General features: G+C 37.9%; 1 protein-coding gene across 8 annotated transcripts in view; it reads right to left on the reverse strand.

Moving 5' to 3' along the window:
* Nucleotides 1-20,595, reverse strand: part of Ankhd1 (ankyrin repeat and KH domain containing 1) — a 118,482-nt gene that overhangs the window by 10,573 nt on the left and 87,314 nt on the right. For 6 of the 8 annotated variants that reach the window (XM_057788247.1, XM_057788248.1, XM_057788253.1 and 3 more), the window contains 9 exons: nucleotides 19,318-19,413; nucleotides 17,921-18,037; nucleotides 13,562-13,733; nucleotides 12,057-12,510; nucleotides 11,607-11,747; nucleotides 9,917-10,066; nucleotides 8,021-9,627; nucleotides 2,168-2,341; nucleotides 607-861 (listed from right to left, as the gene is read on the reverse strand). In XM_057788247.1, coding sequence (XP_057644230.1) covers nucleotides 607-861; nucleotides 2,168-2,341; nucleotides 8,021-9,627; nucleotides 9,917-10,066; nucleotides 11,607-11,747; nucleotides 12,057-12,510; nucleotides 13,562-13,733; nucleotides 17,921-18,037; nucleotides 19,318-19,413 — 3,166 coding nt within the window. The remainder of the gene's footprint in view (nucleotides 1-606; nucleotides 862-2,167; nucleotides 2,342-8,020; nucleotides 9,628-9,916; nucleotides 10,067-11,606; nucleotides 11,748-12,056; nucleotides 12,511-13,561; nucleotides 13,734-17,920; nucleotides 18,038-19,317; nucleotides 19,414-20,595) is intronic. The other 2 variants (XM_057788249.1, XM_057788251.1) reach the window with 1 other exon arrangement.

Genomic DNA, 20,595 nt, shown 5'->3' on the forward strand with positions numbered 1-20,595 from the left:
AGCTATAAATCCCTTTCTTTCACTGAATATTTCACTGATTTTTCTTCTTCTTTTACACTTTGGTATGCTGTGTCTGTGTGTGCATTAAAAACAAAAACTTTTTGCTTCTGTGTATTATCAGAGAGCCAACCCACGGCTTTGTGTGCAAGGTGAGAGCTCTACTTTAGGGCTGTGAGAGAAGGCTTCACTGTGCAACAGCTCAGACTGGACCCTGAACTCCCTGTGTAACTCACGGTGATCTGAGATTGGTGATCCTCCTAAGGCTCTGAAGTGTTAGTAGGTGTGTACCAATATAGACACCTTTGAGGAATTCAATTTTGGGGGAAAATTATTTAATTTTATGTGTCTATGTGCATGCATGCATGTGTGTGTACTACCTACATGCAGGAGCCCACAAAGGTCTGAAGAGGTATCAGATGCCTTGGAATTATGTTACAGGCAGCTATGATGCTTAGAACTGAACCTAGGTCCTCTGCTAGAGCAACAAGTGCTCTTTATCAGAGTCCTCTCTCTAGCCCCTCTTCCCCTATCACTAGGAATTAAGTTTTAATGACAAACTCTTATAATATTAATTCAGAATGTCTTGATAGAAAGAGAGAAAGGTACCTGACATAGCATTGACACCAAATGACCAGATCCCACTGTGTCCAACAGGAGCAACAAAACTGGTCCCTACGGGAGCTTGTGCAACAGATCCTCCTTGCCGAATCCTGGCCAGCCTCTCTGTTCCAATAGGAGGAGGTATCTTTCGATCCTGACTGGCACTATTTCCTTTTGATTGTTGGCCCAGAGTTGATGGTGCAGAAGTGGCTGAAAGAGGTGAAGATGATCCCGAAGAAACAGATGGAATAGGAGAGTCACCTGGTGGCAAAATATTTCTCTATTGTTTTATTACAATAAAATAAAAACTAAAGAAATATGAGAAACCTTGTAGAGATATATTCCAACAACATACGTTCTGTAAAGAAAAGTTCATTTAAAACGGTAATTCAAGTGAAAATATTTTTATAACCACTGTTTAGAATACTTCTGCCTGAAGCTAAGTATAAAGAGCTTGTAAGGCTTTTTCCAACTGAACTGAACAAAGCTAGAAAAGAATTTATCATTATACTAAATAATCCTCTGAAAACATAATTATATCCTACATTTACTAAGGCTATGTATTTCATGTATTTGTTAATTCTCTCCCATTTCTTTCTTTCTTTTTTTTTCTTTTGGTTTTCCAAGACAGGGCTTTTCCATAGCTTTGGAGCCTGTCCCGGAACTAGGTCTTGTACACCAGACTGGCCTCACAGAGATCTGCCTACCTCTGCCTCCCGAGTGCTGGGATTAAAGGCGTGTACCACCACTACCCAGCTAATTTTCTCCCGTTTCTATAGCCCTCTTTTTCTATAGGAAGAGAAGTTAAATGTTAAAATTATTCTAGAATTTAAGTAATAACTTTGATTCTTTAGTGAACTTGTAATATGTGTAGTTTTCTTTGTCACAAAGACTAATGCAGATCAGGTGTTGTGGTGCACATCTTAAATTCCAACACTTGGGAGACAGAGGCAGGCAGATCTTTGTGAGTTTGAGGTGAGTCTGGTCTAAATACTAAATTCAAGGACAGCCAGGGTTACATAGAGAAATCTTGTCTCAAAAAAAAATAAAGAAAATAAAAAGGTAATATGGACTATGTTTAAAAAAAAAAAAAAAAAAAAAAAAAAAGAGCTGTTGCTTAGTGGTAAATAACTTGCCTAGTTAGAGCTCAATTTCCAGAACAAGGCAGTGGGGGAGAATACCATATATTATGTGAGACCAAATAATTCACATGCTCTAAATATTGAAATAAGTAAAAATAAAGGTACATCTACAAGAGGTAATAAATACATCCCCAAAATGCAAAAATAAGTGTGAAACTATGTCAGAAGGATCACCTACAATTAGTTTCTTTTCAGAGTAATTTCACAACCCTGCTGTCCTTCACAGGAGCCTTTTGTAAACTACTATGTGTATCATGGATTCTTGATCCAAAGACCCAGTGGAAACATTTTAGTTTGATCACATACAAACCTCAGGTATCTGCATATTTCTTATTTTACTAAAACCACTACATAATGTACCCATAATCAAATGGCTTAATAGTTTATTCAAGATTTTTTGCGAAGAGTTTCTCTAGGATTCCTACATGTGTTTGAGGCGCTTGTCCAAGGATGGGGAGAAAAGTGTTGTCTGTTGAAACTCGGAGTGCCGACAGGTGCTGGCCCTTGCAGGAAAACCCTTGTCCCTGGTATGCCAGAAAAACTTGTCAGAGGAGCAGCAGCAGACGGGGAGCTGCCTGATGGGTCAATGGATGGCAGCCCTGAAATAAAACAGGTTCAAGATATCCAATTAGCTGAGACTTTAAAATGGAAAGCTGAAGGTTTACTTAATTTTTTTTAAGATAAAGAAGCATATGGCATATTTTTCATAAATTAAAATGAACTCATGTATATGATACTATATTGCCAAACCCAATCTTTTATAATCAGAAGAATATCACCCAATATCTCTAACTAAATGAAAGTGAACTCAGTGTTTCAAAGTGGAATTTCATCTGAAGTAATGTTCTAAATATATCTTCAAGCTTTTGTCACTGAATGGGACATGAAATAAGATCATTTTGTGTATATCTAAGTGGTACTTGCCCAATAATGTATGCATTCTCTTTTGAGGAAACTCTTTTAAATAAAGCTAGTTACTTATAAAGCTATAGTAATTTCCAATGAAGATGAACAACAAAATTTACTAATGTTTCTTTATTCACAAAGAAAAAAAACCAATAAATTATTAATTTTAGTATTCTCATAAACAAAAACTGCAAATTATATAATAGCTTCTATTAGTTTGTATAAATTTAAATTTAGTACTTTCTTTAAATTTCACTGGTTTCTCTAGTGAGTGTATTAGGGAAATGAGACAAACTTCTAGAAAAAGATTATAGGTAGGTACTAATTTTAAGTCCAGAACAAGGAATTTTTGTCTTTATGTTATTTGTTGACATATATATTCCCGGACAGAGTTTTTCTGTTTAGCCCAGGCTGTCCTGGCTCTGCAGACCAGGCTGGCCTCGAACTCACAGAGATCTACCTGCCTCTGCCTCCAGACTGCTGGGATTAAAGGTGTGCGCCATCTCTGCCTAGCTAAATTATTTATTTTTATGTGCATAAAACACAAATGTGTGGAGAACATGCATTTAAGAATTGGTTCTCTTGGTCTTACCATGTGGTTTCTAGCGATTGAACTCAGGTGGTAGGAATGCTGATAGGCATTTGGCAGCTCACAAATAGTTAAACCCATGTCCAGCTTTATATCTATCTATTTATCCATCTATCTGTCTGTCTGTCTGTCAATCAATCAATTCGTGTCTATGGGGGGGGGGGTTGAGACAGGTTTTCTCTTTGTAGCTCTGGCTGTCCTGGAAATTCACTTTGTAGACCAGGCTGGCCTTGAGCTCACAGAGATCCACCTGCCTCTGCCTCCTGAGTGCTGGGATTAAAGGTGTGCGTCATCACTGCCTGGCTATTTTACTTTAAGTTTATTTCGTTTATGCCTGCATGTATGTATGTACACCACATGCATGCCTGGTGCCCTCAAAGGTCAGAAGAGGGTGGCTGGGTGTGGTAACGCACTAAAAAGGCTGAGACAGGTGGCTCTCTTTGACCAGTCAGAGTTATAGGTGTAAAGGCTCTGTCATCTGAAAAAAAAAAAAGAGGAGGAAATGTTGAATCCTTTGAAATTGGAGTTATGAGCTGCTATGGAATCAGACCTAGCAAGAGCAATACTCTAAACTGCCTACTGAAACACCTCTCCAGCCTTTTTTCTTTTTTAAAAATTATTTTTTTCCCTGACTGGCCAGGAACTCATTATGTAGACCAGGGAGGCCTTGAACTTTGCCTGTTTCTGACTCCCAGGTTTTACACTTATAGACATAAACCACCATGTCCAGCCAAAAAAAGTAGTTATTATCTGTGGGAACATGGTCTACATTCTGTCAATTATATTCTAAACAAACGCTGATTGGCCAGTAGCTAGGCAAGAAGTATAGGCGGGATAACCAGAGAGGAACTAGAGGCAGGTCAGTGAAACAGGAGAAATCGGGGAAGAGGAAAGCCCATTCTCTCTGCAGTTGTGAGCCCGCCACAGAAGAAGCAAGATGTGACTGTCTCGCTGAAAAAGGTATCAAGCCATGTGGCTAGTATAGATAAGAATAATGGGCTAATGTAAGTTATAAGAGTTAATAAGAAGCCTGAGCTAATGGGCCAATCAGTTTATGATTAATGTAGACCTCTGTGTGATTTCTTTGGAACTTAATGATTGTGGGAGCCAGGCAGGACAGAAACCCCCGACAACAATTATCAACATAAAAAGTTATCAAAAATTATCTTAAGAAGATACTTTTAAACAATTGATTTCCCCATCATTAAGGAAAATGGTTTTGGTATATAATACACAAATCCATTTAAAAAGCATAAAAAGAGCGATAGAGAAATAGCTCAGTTGGTAAAGCACATGCTGTATAAACAAAAGAACCTGAATTTGATCCCAAGTACTCAGGCTCAGTATGAATAGGTAACCCCAGCACTGAAGAGGATCCCAAGGGGTTGCTGGCCAGACTAGCCAAGTTACTAATCTCAAGGTTCAGTGAGAGATCCTGTCTCAAATAATAAGGGGAGAGGGACTGGTGATTGGGTAAACAGTCAAGAGCTCTTGCCATCACACCTAATGATCTGCGTTTTCATCTCAGGAACCCATGTTGGGGAAAGAGAACTAACTTCTGTAAGTTGTCTTCTAACCTCTACATGTGTGCTGAGGCAGACACATAGACACAGACACAAAGACTAAATGTAGTATGTATGTATGTATGCATGTATGTATGTATAAAGTAGAGAGGGACTGAACTGAAGAGATCGATCAGAAGTCCTCAGTACTACTGCTGGCGACTCACACTGTCTGTAACTCTAGTACCAGGGAATCTGACATTCTTTTCTTACCTGAGAGTACTTGCATAAGGTACACATATATGCATGCATACATAAATGAAAATAAAAGAAATAATTGCTGGAGAACTACTGAGGAGGACATCTGACATTTATCTTCTAGTCTCCAGGTGCATGAATATATACCTCCCATCCCTCATTTTCTCCCCATAAGGACAATCAAAGAAAAATATTCTCTATTAAGCTCTGAGCACACTAACAGTGAGTTCTTTCACACTGAGGTTTCTGAAAATCTCTACTAGTTTCCCAGAGTGAATAGAATAGTCACAATAGAAGCTTATTTACAAAAAAAAAAAAAAAAAAAAAAAAAAAAAAAAAAAAGCAATAGTGACACATGCCTTCTTTAATCTCAGCATTTGGGAGGCAGAGGCAGGTGAGTTTGAGGCCAGCCTGCTCTATAGAGTAAGTCATGGGACTGCTAGGGCTACACAGTGAAACTGTCTTAGAAAACCTAAAAAAAAAAAAAAAAAAAAAAGAAAGAAAGAAAGAAAGGAAGAAAGGAGGGCTGGAGAGATGGCTCAGAGTTTAAGAGCATTGTCTGATCTTCCAAAGGTCCTGAGTTCAATGCCCAGCAGCCACATGGTGGCTCACAACCTGTAATGAGGTCTGGTGCCCTCTTCTGGCCTGCAAGCATACATGTAAACAGAGTATTGTATACATAATAAATAAATATAAAAAAAAGAAAGAAGGTACGAAGAAAAGAAAGGAAAAAAGAAATGTGTACATGATAGTTTGGATAATAGTTTTGCAAGGTTATAGATATATTTGAAAAATAACAGCAATGTTTCTCTGAAAAGACAAGTAAATCTAAACATATCTGAAATAAAAGTTAAGGCTACAACACATCCAGAACAACATAAATTAGTAGTGTACAACTATCAAAAGGGCACCATGGACCAGAGAGCAGTTTCCCAATTAGAACAGAATGCTAAGTGGCAGTAGTGTTTCCTTCCAATACTTTTTTCATTATGTGTTTGTGTGTATGTGCACACGAATCCAGAAGAGGGCTTCAGATCTCATGGAGCTGGAGTTACAGGCAGCTGTGAGGCACATGATGTGGGTGCTGGATACTGAATTCAGATCTCCTGGAAGAGGAGATATTGCTCTTAACAGCTGATTCATCTCTCCAACTCCCAAGAGTTTTATTTTATTTATTATTATTATTACTACTACTACTACTACTGATTTTTCGAGACAGGGTTTCTCTGTAGCTTCAAAGCCTGTCCTGGAACTAGCTCTTGTAGACCAGGTTGGCCTTGAACTCACAGTGATCCACCTGCCTCTGCCTCCAAAGTGCTGGAATTAAAGGCATGCACCACCGCCTGGCTTTATTTTTTTAAAAATAATTTATTTTTATTTTATGTGCATTTTTTTTGCCTGCCATGTATGGCTGTGTGAGGGTGTCAGAGCCTGGAATTACAGATAGTTGTGAGCTGTCATGTGAGTACTGGGAATTAAACCTGGGTCCTCTGGAAGAGCAGTCAGTACTCTTAACCACTGAGTCATTTCTCCAGCCTGTTTTGTTTTTATGTATCTGGATGTTTTGCCTTGCTTGCATGTTCCTTATCACTACTGTGGGTCACCATACTTTTATTTCATTTTTTAAAATTCATTTTATTTATTTATGTGTATGGGTGTTCTGTCTGCATGTATGTCTGTGCACCATATACATGCCTGGTACCTATGGAGGCCAGAAAGGGGTGCCAGATCCTCTGGGACTGGAGTTATAGATAATTGTGAGCTGCTGTGGGTGGTAGGAACTGAATCCTGGGTTCTCTGTAAGAGCAGCTAGTGCTCTTAACTGCTCTCTCTAGTACCCACATTTTCATTTGAGACAGGATCTTGATATGTAGTTCAGGTTGGCCTAGAATTTGTGATTCTACTATCTCAGTTCCTAAGTGTTGCAATTACAGGTGTATGCTACTAAACCTAATTCTCAAACTATGTTATTATTTTTTTAACCTTAAGTTTCAAAATAATTTCAGATAATTAAAAATTTCTCATTTTTCAGTATAGTACAGACTGGACTGAAATTTTGTTTTTATTCTCTGTGAAATAGATTTCCTCTTTCAAATATCTATCAGTAGCTAATAGTCATTTTTTCCTTTGACAATTTCATACATGTATCAAATGCATTCATTATTACTCTCCCTTTGACAATCACTTATTTCACTCCTAACCCAAGCAACCCCACATCTTCTATACAAATCTTGTATACATATTCATTGGGTTTTATTTAATGTCCTACAAAATTTTACTAGGGCCATTTGGGTGACCCTGAGTTTGGAACTATCTGAGCCTGGTGGGTTCACCAGTGGGTATACAACTGGATGCTATGCCTACCCCTCTCTTAGAATCTGTTGGCTGCCAATAGAGAGCAGCAAGAGCTCTGAGAGTCCCTTCTCCACCACAGCAGCATCTAATTTCTAAGTCAAGAAGTCAAAGCCAGACAGTGGTTCATGCCTATGATCCCAGCACTCTGGTGATATAGGAACACTGCTATGAATTTAAGGCCAGTGTGGCTACAGAAGGAGACCTTGTCTCCAACAAAAAAAAAAATCTATTGAGTTAGCACATGACCGGAATCTCTTCCATAGCTGCACCTAATGATGTAAAAGATACTGAGCACATTAGTGTAATATAAAGTAATATGAATGATGGAGCAGTGTGCAGTTCTAATGTTTTCAATCAGAAAAACAAATAATCATTATGATTAAAAAAAATCTATAAATTTGGAATCCTTTAAGTATGCTATGGATCCTTTTTATTAATATAATGGACATCAACTTCCAAAAGACTGAACCAATACAAGGTATAATCTCCTTACTGTTAGGTACAGAAATACAAAAGAATGGAATAGCTTATTTTATGTGATTTACATACAGCAATAAATGGCTGATTTAAAGCATTTCTTTAAGGTTATGCAATATTAGGTGCAAAATAATTAGCTTAGAGGTGAGTTATAACAGCCCCATATTTAACTACAATACTTAATGACTTACCAACTGGACTGGTAGAAACTCTCTGGGAAGGTGGTCTGAAGCCAGGTGCCTTAGAGTTGTCAGGGTGCACATTTTCCAAGTGTCCAAGTACAGAGTTACTCAGGAAAGCTGACTGAACAGTGAAAGAGGCATCTGCAGCAACTCTTGAGGGCAGTGGGCCATCTCCCCACCCTTGGTTAGCTGACACCTGGCTGCTATCAAAAAGACTACTGAAGTGATTAAAGAGTGTGGCTGGGCCAAATGGAGGTTGCAAAGACTTATTTGCTGGGTTTATGTGCATCTGAGAACCATTCATAATGTTCACAGCTGAGGAAAGCTGCACTGCAGCTGGTGGGCCTTGAGGTGGTGTTAAAGGAACAGGATTGGTAACAAAAATTGACTGGGGATCTTGGTGTATAGTCGCATTTGGTAGCACTGAGTAAAAAGAACCTCTGGGCTGCATTCGATGAGAAACTCGAGGTGTTGGTACAGTTAACTGAGGTAAATTACCAGTGTCCTGATTATCAGCAGTGGTCAATCTAGGTGATGCCAAAGTCAATGGAGCCGGTTCTGAGTTAGAGGCAAAAGGCATTGACATAGGATTTAAATCAGACACATTGGGTGGCTGTCCTTCCTCTTGTGTATTATTGGAGGGAGGAGAAGGACTACTGGATGGGTGAGTTTCTGGAGCTCCTGAGGTGTTGCTGGCAGAGCTATTACAACTGTTTGCAGTTGGTGTACATAGGTTTGTCAAAGGCTGGTCCTGTGTAGACACTTTCTCTTTGGGAGGTGGTATGGCAGAGAAAGACTCTATCTTTTGTGAAGAAAGTTGTACTTGAGGAGTAGTTGCAGGTATAAATGTGGTGGTAACTTGTCCACTAGTGGTAGATGTGGAGGAGACAGAAGGCAAGGAACTACTAGTGCTTGTCACAGAGGAAATCACTGTTGCTGGAGGGCTGGTCTTAGGCACACAAGCAAACAATTGCTTTCTGACTGATGAAGGAGTCCGAGTATTAGTCATACATAGCTGCTGACTGGCAGCAACCACAGAAGAGACAGTGATAGGACAACTGGCAGTAGCTAGTCCAGGAGATTCTGATGGTAAAACAGGTCCATTCTGGTTAGGTAGACGGGCTGTATTATTATGCTTTGGAGAACTATTTGTATTGCCAGGATTCACAGGTCTCACTGGGAATGGTCCCCAAGTGTTAGGTGAGGGTGAGAAGGTTCCTCCAAACTGTGCCATGGGTAAGCGAGGATGGCGAATCTGTTGCATAGTCTGAGCAGCCAGCAGAGCAAAATGAGGATGAGGGTAAGCTAAGGGAAGAGAAACTGGGAAAGGAGATCGCACATTTGTTGGCACATTCTTGCTAAGTTTATTAGTGGGCTGGAAGGTAGACAATGTTGCTGCCTGTGATGTTACAAGAGCTGGAGCACCCAAGGGAAATGCATTCTTGCTGGAAGTTGCTGCGGTGCCTACTCCAGATGAGAAGTTTGTATGAATGGACTTGGTGCTGGCAGGTGTCCTGATATGGTTTTTAGGAATCAAGTCTTCTAGTTCCTTTGCAGGATCTTGAATAAGTGCATTGATAAGTTGAACTGCGTATCTTGTTGATTCTGTACCACCTCTGGAGAACAAATGAAATAAGGCCAACAATATGAAAAACAACACACCTTAGGTAATCTTTTTTATAACAGAAATTTTTTTACAATACATTTTGTTTTTTCCCTAGATAATCTTATGATTCAATTTTTCCACCTGGTGTTGACCCCAGGGCTTAATATATATGTTAAGCAAGAAATTTACCATTGAGCTATATCCCAACTCTCAAATAAAATTCCTATCTACTAAAAGTATGCTTCTTATAAAATTTTGATTCAGAACTAGTAATATATCTGTCATTTTATAGCAGTTACCTTATTGTAATCATTCTTTCTCCATTCTTATCTTTTTGTTTATCCACATCAATATGGGCACCAGTAACATCTTGTATTGCTGTAATGTTACATCCTCCTCTTCCCATTATTCTGGACACCACTGAGGCTGGAACAGATAATTTCTTTGACCTATAAAATGAAGGCTTCCCATGAGCTTATGAAATCTAACATCTTTAAATAATAAATATTGGAATAAAAAGTTAAGATGTCTAAGTATATTGATGGATTTTTTTTAGAATATTCTTGATCCTTAATTAAATTCTTATTTTAGAAACTATTATTATATTGAATCTAGTTGAGGAAAATTAGATTAAAAACTAAATTGCCATTTAAAACAAAAATCCTAAGTGGGACATGGTGGTGCATGCCTTTAGCCCTAGTACTTGGGGGGCAGAAGTAGGGGAATCTCTGAGTATGAGGCTAGTCTGGTCTACATTGTGAGTTCCAGGATAGCCAGAGATACTTATTGAGATTCTTTCTCAAACAAACAAACCAAAAAAAAAAAAAACCAAAAGACAATGAACAAAGAGGTCAAGACTATCATGAGGAAAGCCCAGAATCAACTGACCTGAGCTAGTGGGAGATCACTGACTCACCATACTGACAACTGGGGAACCTGCATAGAATTAGGCCCCCTAAATACAGGCAACAATGGTATATGGGGCCACTGGCAGTGGGACCAGGATCTAACTCTAATGCATGAACTGACTTTGTGGAGCCCATTCTCTATGGAGAGATACCTTGCTCAGCCTAGACACGGGGGAGAGGGGGCTTGGTCTTGCATCAACGAGGTGATGGGAAAGACTCAGCTGACTTCCCAGGAGAGGCCTTACCCTCTGATGATGGGGTGGGGAAGAAGGCTGGGGGAGTGGGAGGAGAGGAGAGAGGAGGAATTGGGATTGGCATGGAAAGGAAGGAAGGAAGGAAGGAAGGAAGGAAGGAAGGAAGGAAGGAAGGAAGGAAGGAAGGAAGGAAGGAAGGCAGGCAGGCAGGCAGGCAGGCAGGCAGGCAGGCAGGCAGGCAGGCAGGCAGGCAGGCAGGCAGGCAGGCAGACCAAAAATCCTATTTAGTTCCCTCATAATGTAAGCATTCAAATCTGCTCAAAATAACACAAGTCAACTAATCTGCAATTAACATGCTTTCTCTTTCTAAATTCAGGGCTATATAGTGAAACTCTGTTTCAAAAACAAAACAAAATATACACTGAGTAATATACGCTAGTTTGTAATTTTAAATAATAAATAGTTCATATTTAGCAATTTTAAAAGGTCTGAAATATGCATGTAAATTTTATATATTGTTTCTAGTTTTGTTTTGGTATATTCTGAGTTTAGTATGGTATTAGAGTTTGCAATGATGGTTACATTCAAATTATAAAATAGGTAACCATGTCATAAAAGATGGGGAATTTTAAGCCAGGTGTGCTGGTATACACCTGTAATCCTATCACTTGGGCAGCAGAGGCAGGTGGGTTAGGAATTTAAGGTTAGCCCTGGCTGTATATCAAATTTAAGGTCAGTATGGGTTGCATCAGATCCATACAAAAAACAAAACAAAGTAAAATAAAAAGCCACTATGGTGGCTTACTTGGAAAGCGAAGGTGGGGTGGGGAGGGGCTGGGACAAACAAGAAAGTAAATAAACTAACAGATGAGATTAATCCTACTTACCTTCTAACAACTTCTTTCCACCCTTCTTCTCTTTTCTGACCCCTTTTAGGACTAGTGAGATTCAGTTTCATGGTTGGAGAGCTTAATGGCAATGACTTGTAGCTTGCTGACAAGGAATTAGAATTCACTTCACCTTCAAGGCTGAGAAAAGGGAATTACGGAATTCAACAAAAGATATATTTAAGATAGACATTCAAGAGACTACATAGACAAAATTGTAATGAAATAATTTTTTAAACTTCAGACTAAGAATCTTATAAAATATCTACTAATCTTTACAATGAACACATGATTAAGAGGACAGAGATGATTTTAGTTTTGAAGACTAGAGACAAGATAATATTGTAGATACTTTAATATAACTTGTACATAGATGACATACTGTGAAATTTTATGCCAGGTATGAAATAAAAGCAGTGAATATTGAGTTAACAAAATAGAAAAATTTACCATGTCTGAGTCTTGGAAGTGGCAGTAATTGTCTTTTCTTCTTGAGAATTGAGAACTGTGGGGCCCCTTCTGTCACTGGTGGAATTCATATCCACAGTGAAATTTAACTCTTGGCTTTTACCACCACTACTGCTCTCACTGTTGCAGTCTGTGCTATCTAAGTTATCTGAATCACTATTCCCGCCTGTACCACCACCTCTAGGTTCTCCATTTATTTTATTTTTATCTGCTTTTTGTTGTGCTAAAGATATATGGGGTTCAGGTAAAATTAAATGTGCTGTGGGAGGGGACTCTTTTGTCTTATTTTTCTTATTTTTCCGATTGGTGCTGGGGGTTGTCACTACATTGGCTCTTTTTTTCCCAAATACATTTGTGAACGTGGCAGACGTAGCAGAAATTCCAATTGTAGTGGTCGTGGTTGCACTCGGAGGCTCTATGGGAATTTCTTGCTCCACTGAAATTATTAAAAAAAAAAAAATCATCACAATAAGAGTCAAAGATCTCAAAACAAACTGTGACAGAATAATGCAATAATTCATAATAAACCAATCGATTAGGTTATATTTTCCTTTTCACTAAGAAATCCTTACTGTTGTTAGAATATTCTGATGTATAAGTTGGTGTAAAATACATATACCAGTAGTATTCTATATTTTAAAATGATTAATCTTATGTGCATTGGTTTTTTTGTCTGCATGTATGTCTGTGTGAGGGTGTTGGATTCCCGAGAACTGGAATTACAGACAGTTGTGAACTGACATGTGGGTGCTGGGAATTGAACTTGGGTACTCTAGAAGCATAACCAATGAGTGCTCTTAACCACTGAGCCATCTCTCCAGCTCTATTATTAGTATTCTTACAACTGATAATACAAGTTCTACAAACTATTAAAAAAAAAACCACAATATAGTTTGAATTTAGGAAAAATCTCGAACAGTAGTGAAAATTAGAATTCAAATAGAACACAATTAATTGCCTACTCCAAGAATTACCAGGTTGAACCATAAACATCTCAACTGACAAGTCTATCCTCCATGGTTTTAAACATTAACCTTAGCTAAGAATTTACTAAGGAATTATTCTAATCAAGGAAGTTAGAGGTAGAAAAGAACCTGAAGGAAAACTGACAAACCTTTTACTGTGCCCTTAAATATATACAAGGTTGAGATTACACACCACCTCCTTAAGTCATGCTTGCTTTCACTTTCTGTTTTCTTTATTAGTTTATACTGTAAAGCATTTAGTATATATAATTTGCTATAAAAGCCAACTATAAATTTCAGATTAAGTAATGAAACCCTTAAGAGTGACCCCCAAAAGGTTAATTTAAATTTTACTTATTTTTTTGTTTATTTAGAAACAGGGTCTTTTTATGTAGCTTCGCCTGACCTTGAATTCATGGCAATTCTCCTGTCTCAGCATCCTATGTGACAAGATTACAGGTTTAATCTACAATGCTAACAAAGGATAATTTTATATTTAATTCAGATGAGTCATTTTTTTACCATCTTCATCATTGTCCTCTTCATCTTCACCCTCTGGTTGTTCTGAATTCTCTTTTGGTTTGTTCTCCTCATCTTCTTGTTTCCTTTTCTGCTCCTCTTTTTTCTTTTTTCTCTTTTCTTTTCTTTTCTCTCTTTTAGCAGCAAGAGCTTGCTTTCTGCTCTCTTCTCTTGACTGTGAATAAAGTGTATCATTTAATTTAATAATGTAAAAACATTTATTTATTTACTTTTAGATTTATTTTGTATATAGGTTTCTTTCCACCACTTGGCAGGTCTGGTGCCTGAGGAGATCAAAATCAGGCATGGAATCCTCTAGAACTGGAATTATGGAAGGATAAAGCCACCAATGTGGGTGCTGGAGACTGAACCTGGGTTTTCTACAAGTGTAACAACACAAGTGCTCTTAACAGCCGAGTCATCTCTCCATCTGCAATAATGTAGTAATTTAAAATACTAAATAAAATAACATTTTTGTTCTTTATTTCTCATGGATGCCACTCTCAAACACATTTATAAAAGCAAAAAAAAAACAAAAACAAAAACAAAAAAACCAAAACCAAATTGGGTGTCATCAAAATTAAATAATTTTTATGATTCAAATGATCAACAATGTGAAAAAACAACATATAGAATACCAAAAAATACATATAATTTATCTGATAAGGAACATGTATACCTAAAATATACAGACATCTCTTATTATTCAATAATAATCAAATAACTTAATTGAAAAGTGAACTAACAAGCAGGGGTTACAGCTCAGTGGTAGAGTACTTGCTGAACATGTGGTAGTGGTAGACAAGACATCAAGTCAGACTGGATGTGCTGGTATACACCATAATCCCAGAGCTCAGGAGGCTGAAGAAAAACAGCTGAAGAGTTCAGGGACAGCCTGGATAACACAGTGAGATCCTGCCTCTGAACTAAACTATTAAGTGAAAAATAAATTGCTTTTTACACTGAATTTTGAAATAAATAAAACCATATATTAACACGTAAAAATTCTGTCAGTTATTCCTTAATAGGGCTGTTGAAAATAAATAGGAAGGGCTGAAGAGATGGTTTAGTGCTTGAGTATAAACTGCTCTACAGAGGTCACAAGGTTTGGTTTCCAGCACCCACAGTAGGACAGCTTACAGGTGTCTGTAACTCTAATTTTAGGGAGATCTGTTGACTTTGGGCACTGCACACATATAATTAAAAAGAAAACAAGATAAAACAACAACAAAAAAACAGGCTAGGTATGGTGGCACATATACTTGGGAGGCAGAGGCAGGTTTATTTCTGGGTTTCAAGTCAGCCAGTACGACACTAAAAGGGGTCGGGGGAGGATGACCTAAAACAGATTGTGGTGACTTATGAATGCACAAGTCAATGAATATACTACACTGATTTGTATAAGTTTCAATGGGTAAGTTTTGATATAAGAATTTAATCTTGCCAGGTGGTGGTGGATGCCTTTAGTCCCAGCACTTAGGAGGCAGAGGCAGGCAGACCTCTGAGTTTGAGGCAAACCTGGTCTACAGAGCGAGTTCCAGGACTGGCTCCATGGCTACTGAGAAATCCTTGTCTCAAAAAACCAAATCCCCCCAAAAGAATTTAATCTCATTAAAAATATAGAAAAATACAATTTTATGGCACATATTTGCCTAAAACACAACTATCATAATCTTTATAAAGGACTGACAAATTTCACTGAAAAAATGCTGAGATTAAGCAGGGCACACACCTTTTATCCCAGCACTTGGGAGGCAGAGGCAGGTGGATCTCTGTTAGTTCTAGGACAGCCAAGGCTACACAGAGAAACCCTTTCTTAAAAAACCAAAAGAAAAAAAAAGTTGAGAAGAGACTAACATAAAATTAGAAATCGTTTTCCTCCCCCCACCTCCCCGAGGTGGTAGAGATTGTGAATCTAGCTTTTAACGACTGAGCCATCTTTCTAACCTAAGTTTTCCCTGCTTTATGAAAAATTTAAAGCCCCATTTAGAACTCTTCATTGCCTTTGGGTTTTGCTAACATCTGTGGTTAACAAGAAAAAATAAGCTTTTACTTTCACAAGACAGTTAACAGTAACAGATGCTTAGCATTGTCTGGAATAAGAGAAAACATGTTACTTATATTTCTAGGAAAATTATGCAAAAAAGGCTCATCAGAAGAAAAATCATTTTTCAGCTGGGCTGGGCCTGGTGATATAGCCTTATAATTCCAGCTGTTTGATTGGATGAGTCAGTAGGAGGACTGCAAGTTCAAGGCCTTCGTAAGCATAAAGTAAGTATATGACTACCCTAGGAAACTTGGTAAGATGCTGTCTTGATTTTTTTTCCCCCTCAAAGATAGTGTTTCTTTATGTAACCCATTCTGGCTGTCATAGAACTTTCTGTGTAGACCAGACTGGTCTTGAACTCACAGAGATCCACCTGCCTCTGGCTCTGGAATAATGTTGGAATTAAGGTGTGTGCCACCACCTCCTGGCCTGATCCTGTATTGAAATAAAAGCAAAAAGGTTGGTGATATAGCTTAGGGGTAGAGTGCTTGCCTACCATGCCTAAAGGTAGAATACTTCCTGGCACATGCAAGGATCCAGATTTAATCCCTAGCACCACAAATTAAATTAAAATGGAAACAACAAAAACAAAGAACAACAAAACAAAATGAGCTGCATAGGTACATTCTTGCAATACCAGCACTTGAGAGCCCAAGGTAAACATATTGCTATGAATTCATTTCTATCAGAGGCATAGTGAGTTCTGGTCCAGCCTTGGCTAAGAGTATGTTCTTGTCTCAGAACATGAATAAAAATAAAAATTAAAAAAATGTATATGATTCTTTCCCAGTCTGGCTTCTGTAATCAAGTACATGAAAATATTAAAATTAATTTCCTAATGACAAGACTTTTAAGTTTTTTTTTGCTTTTGCTCATTATAATACAACAATGAATGACCTTGCACACATATCTTTTTATCTTAAATTTATTATTAGTAGTACTACAATTACAAGTATATCATAAGTGTGTATGTGTATACACAGTGTATCACGGGGGACAACATTGTAGAGTTGTCCTTCCACTTTTATTTGGGTGCCGGGGATAGAACCCTGGTTGTTAATTTTGCAGCAAGTGCTTTTACTCATTGAGCCATCTTTGTGGCCATCCATACTCACACTTTGATTATGTGCCTCTTGTTGGATTTCTAAAAATGGATAGTTGAGAATACATATCCTTCTTATTAATTTGCAGAAATCATACTACATGGTAATTTCTTTGTGAATCTGTTCAGATACTTTAGTCTCCCTTCTCTTTCTAGTTCCTCCCTTCCTTCATTTATTCATTCATTCATTTTCAAGAAAAAGTCTAACTATGTTGCTCTGTCTGGTCGGAAACTCTCAGAGGTCTGCCTGCCTCTGCCTCCCTAGTACTGTGATTAAAGCTGTGTAATACCATGCCTGGCCTTGATTGAACTGGTATTTTAGCACAGGGTGTCTTGTAGTACCCAGGCTGGTCTTAAACAAATCATCTTACTTAATCCTCAGAGTGCTGGAATTATGGATATGTACTACCATAGCCAGCTTTCACTATTTTTCACCTATTTATTGGACACTTCTATTTCTTTTTGAGTAATAGTGTCAGAAACGCAAACTGGGCTTTTAATTCTTAAAATCTTTTCCATTGTCTCACACATCCTGACAGTGCTGGGAACAAACCTAAGATTTCCCTTATCACCTAGACAAGTCACCTCTAACCCTTAAAATACTCTAGTAGGAAATATAATAAGCTACTCTAATCCAAATCTTATAATAAGTAAATGAATTGATTTTAGTGCTTTAGTATACTTCTCAGAGTAATGTTAAAACCACTTAACTTAGATAGTGATGTCATGTGACAAACAGACTTGACTAAAAATCCTGATATTTATTTATTTATTTATTTATTTATTTTTTTTTTTTTTTGGTTTTTCGAGACAGGGTTTCTCTGTGGTTTTGGAGCCTGTCCTGGAACTAGCTCTTGTAGACCAGGCTGGTCTCGAACTCACAGAGATCCGCCTGCCTCTGCCTCCCAAGTGCTGGGATTAAAGGCGCGCGCCACCACCGCCCGACCTGATATTTATTTTGATAGTTCAGAATATAAAAACTTTACAAAGAAAGTCTACTAATCCAGCCTGGTCTACAAGAGCTAGTTCCAGGACAGGCTCCAAAACCACAGAGAAACCCTGTCTCGAAAAACAAACAAACAAACAAAAAAAAGAAAGTCTACTAATAATTACCTTTTAATCATATTCTGTTAAAGACTACTATTCATACAGCCAATAAATTAATAAATCAAATAATAAATTTGAATTCTAACAGAATGCTCATTCTACTCACCTTTTCCAGATCGAGTTCTTTTAGGAGAATGCTTGCATTTTTATTTGCTTCTGCAGCCTGCTGGTCTTTGGCCTTCACAATTGTCTCAACACATTGGTGACACTTTTTCAGCAGTTCCTGCAAGCCAAAATACAATTATATAAGTGTAAAAATATTTAAAATAAGTAGAGTTGACTAGAAAGGTCCACAAGTTAAACCTTAAACAACTAAAAATTGGCTAAATCAAATTAAACTTTGAATTCAGTTCTACATCAATCTTTTATAAGAATGAAACACCTTTAAATTTTTTTTTTTTCTTTTTGAGACAGCATCTCAGTCCAAACTAGCTTCCAACCCATTAAACTGTTAAGGCTGTCCTTGAACTTATGTTGCTGAACCTCCTTCCTTGGAACCAAGTGTTGGAAATAATGGCAAGCAACTACTACGTGTGGCAAGAATAAGATTTTTTTTTTTTTTTAATTTAAAGAGATATCAATCCCAGCACTCGGGAGGCAGAGGCAGGCGGATCTCTGTGAGTTCGAGACCAGCCTGGTCTACAAGAGCTAGTTCCAGGACAGGCTCCAAAACCACAGAGAAACCCTGTCTTGAAAAAACCAAAAAAAAAAAAAAAAAAATTTTTAAAGAGATATTATTTCTTATACAGTTCTGGCTGCCGTCAAACTTCTAGCAATCCCCCTGCTTCTTCCTCTCAAGTACTGGGATTATAAGTGTGCATTACCATGTAAGATAAATGGTGTAAAACAATCCTTTTCTGCACTATGAATATGTATTACTCTCATGGGAAGGAGGGTAGAGTCAGGGGAGACGCCAGCCAGCAACCTGCCCAAGAGATAAGACATGCTGGAGGACAGGTAAAACCACAAGCTATGTGGCAATACATAGTAATAGAAATTTAAGTGTACGGGTTAGCTAGTAATAAGCCTGAGCTATCAGCTGAGCATTTATAATTTATATTAGGCCTCTGAGTCAGTTATTTGGGACTAGGCAATCAGGAAAGGAAAAGTCCGTTTACAGAAAAAGGCATCTTTTTTGGGGGGGGGGGGTGAAGCGGGGACTTTTTGAGACAGGGCTACTCTGTGTAACAGCCCAGGCTGTCTTGGAACTCACTCTGTAGACCAGGATGTCCTTGATCTCCCAGAGATCCTCCTGTTTCTGCCTCCTCAGTGATGGGATTTTGGGCGTAAGCCACCAACACCCAGTAAGACCCATGTTTTAAACTTTAGATGACAAAAAGACTTTTTTTGTTTGGTGATGGGGACTGAACTCATGGCTTTCTGCCAGCTAAGCATATACTCTTATCACTGAGTACATGCCCAGTGGAAACAAGTTCTTAATTATACTTCTTGGCATATAAGGCCAAAGAATGAAAATGTGTTTCAACAGCACAGTAAACTTACCTTATCTGTAATTGTTGCTATGTATCTCATGCATTCTATATCAGATGGAAATTGATTGACTTCCTTCACCAAATACTGAACAACTTTTACATGACCCTATAAAAAACATAACAAAAAAAAACACAAAATGATCCTTTGAAATTTTATCCACTTTTAACTTAATGTGAAAAATTGACACTTTAAAATAGTGTACTAAATTTATAATTAAAATTCTGAAAACATGGATATTGTTTAGTTCATAAACAGGAAAAGGTACTTATAACATACTCAAGAATATATGGTGGTATATATCTTTAATTCCAGCAACTTTGAAGCCAGTCTGGTTTACATAATAAGTTTCAGGAGAGTCAGAGTTACATAAAGATAACTTATCTCCCCCTCGCCCCCCCCCCAAAAAAAACAAGCAACCAAACAAGACATTAATTATTCTATTTCCCACAGAAAGCAGGAAAGTATTCTTGAAAATATTATTTTATATAATAGACCTACTAATAAGGTAAAAATGGGCAATGTGAAATGATATTAAATAATGGGCACTAAGTCTTTAAACATCAATTTTCCAGGTTTCAAAGTATTATTTTGGTTTTATCTTAATAATAAACATGATGGTCTACAAAATTTTCTGAGTTTTATGACTTGCACATAGATAAAATTCTTTCTTCCCAAGACAGGGTTTCTCTGTGTAGCCCTGGTTATCATGGAACTTGCTCTGTAGACCAGGCTAGCCTCAACTCAGAGATCCACTTGCCTCTGCTTCCTGAGTGTTAGGATTAAAGGTGTGAGCTGCTTGGATGATAAAACACTTTTTAAATGCTCTTATGAAGGCTTGAATAGGTAATAAAGTTTAAGCACATCTACTTTATAGAACAAAGCTTGCTAAATTTCCCTTCCTATTAGGGTCCAAAAATATCCTCAAGAATGTGAAAGCACTTGCCACGGAGGCTGACAACCTGAATGTGATTCCCCAGGATCCACACTGTAGGAGAAAACTGAATCCTATAGGTTGTTTTCTGACTTCCATTCCTACACTTAACAGACAGACAGACAGACAGACACACACCCCAAACAAACAAATGACAGCAAAAGTAATTCCCATAAAAACAGGCTTCTTAACTATAACAACAACAAAAAGACATTACTCTGTTTCTAGACAAGAAAATAGAAAGTAGTTGTACCTGGAATAAGAAGTTAATTGAGCCGGGTGGCGGTGGCGGAAGCCTTTAACCCTAGCACTCGGGAGGCGGAGGCAGGCAGATCTCTGGGAGTTCGAGGCCAACC

The sequence above is a fragment of the Chionomys nivalis genome, chromosome 14, assembly GCF_950005125.1.
Source record: "Chionomys nivalis chromosome 14, mChiNiv1.1, whole genome shotgun sequence".
Classification (NCBI taxonomy): Eukaryota; Metazoa; Chordata; class Mammalia; order Rodentia; family Cricetidae; genus Chionomys; species Chionomys nivalis.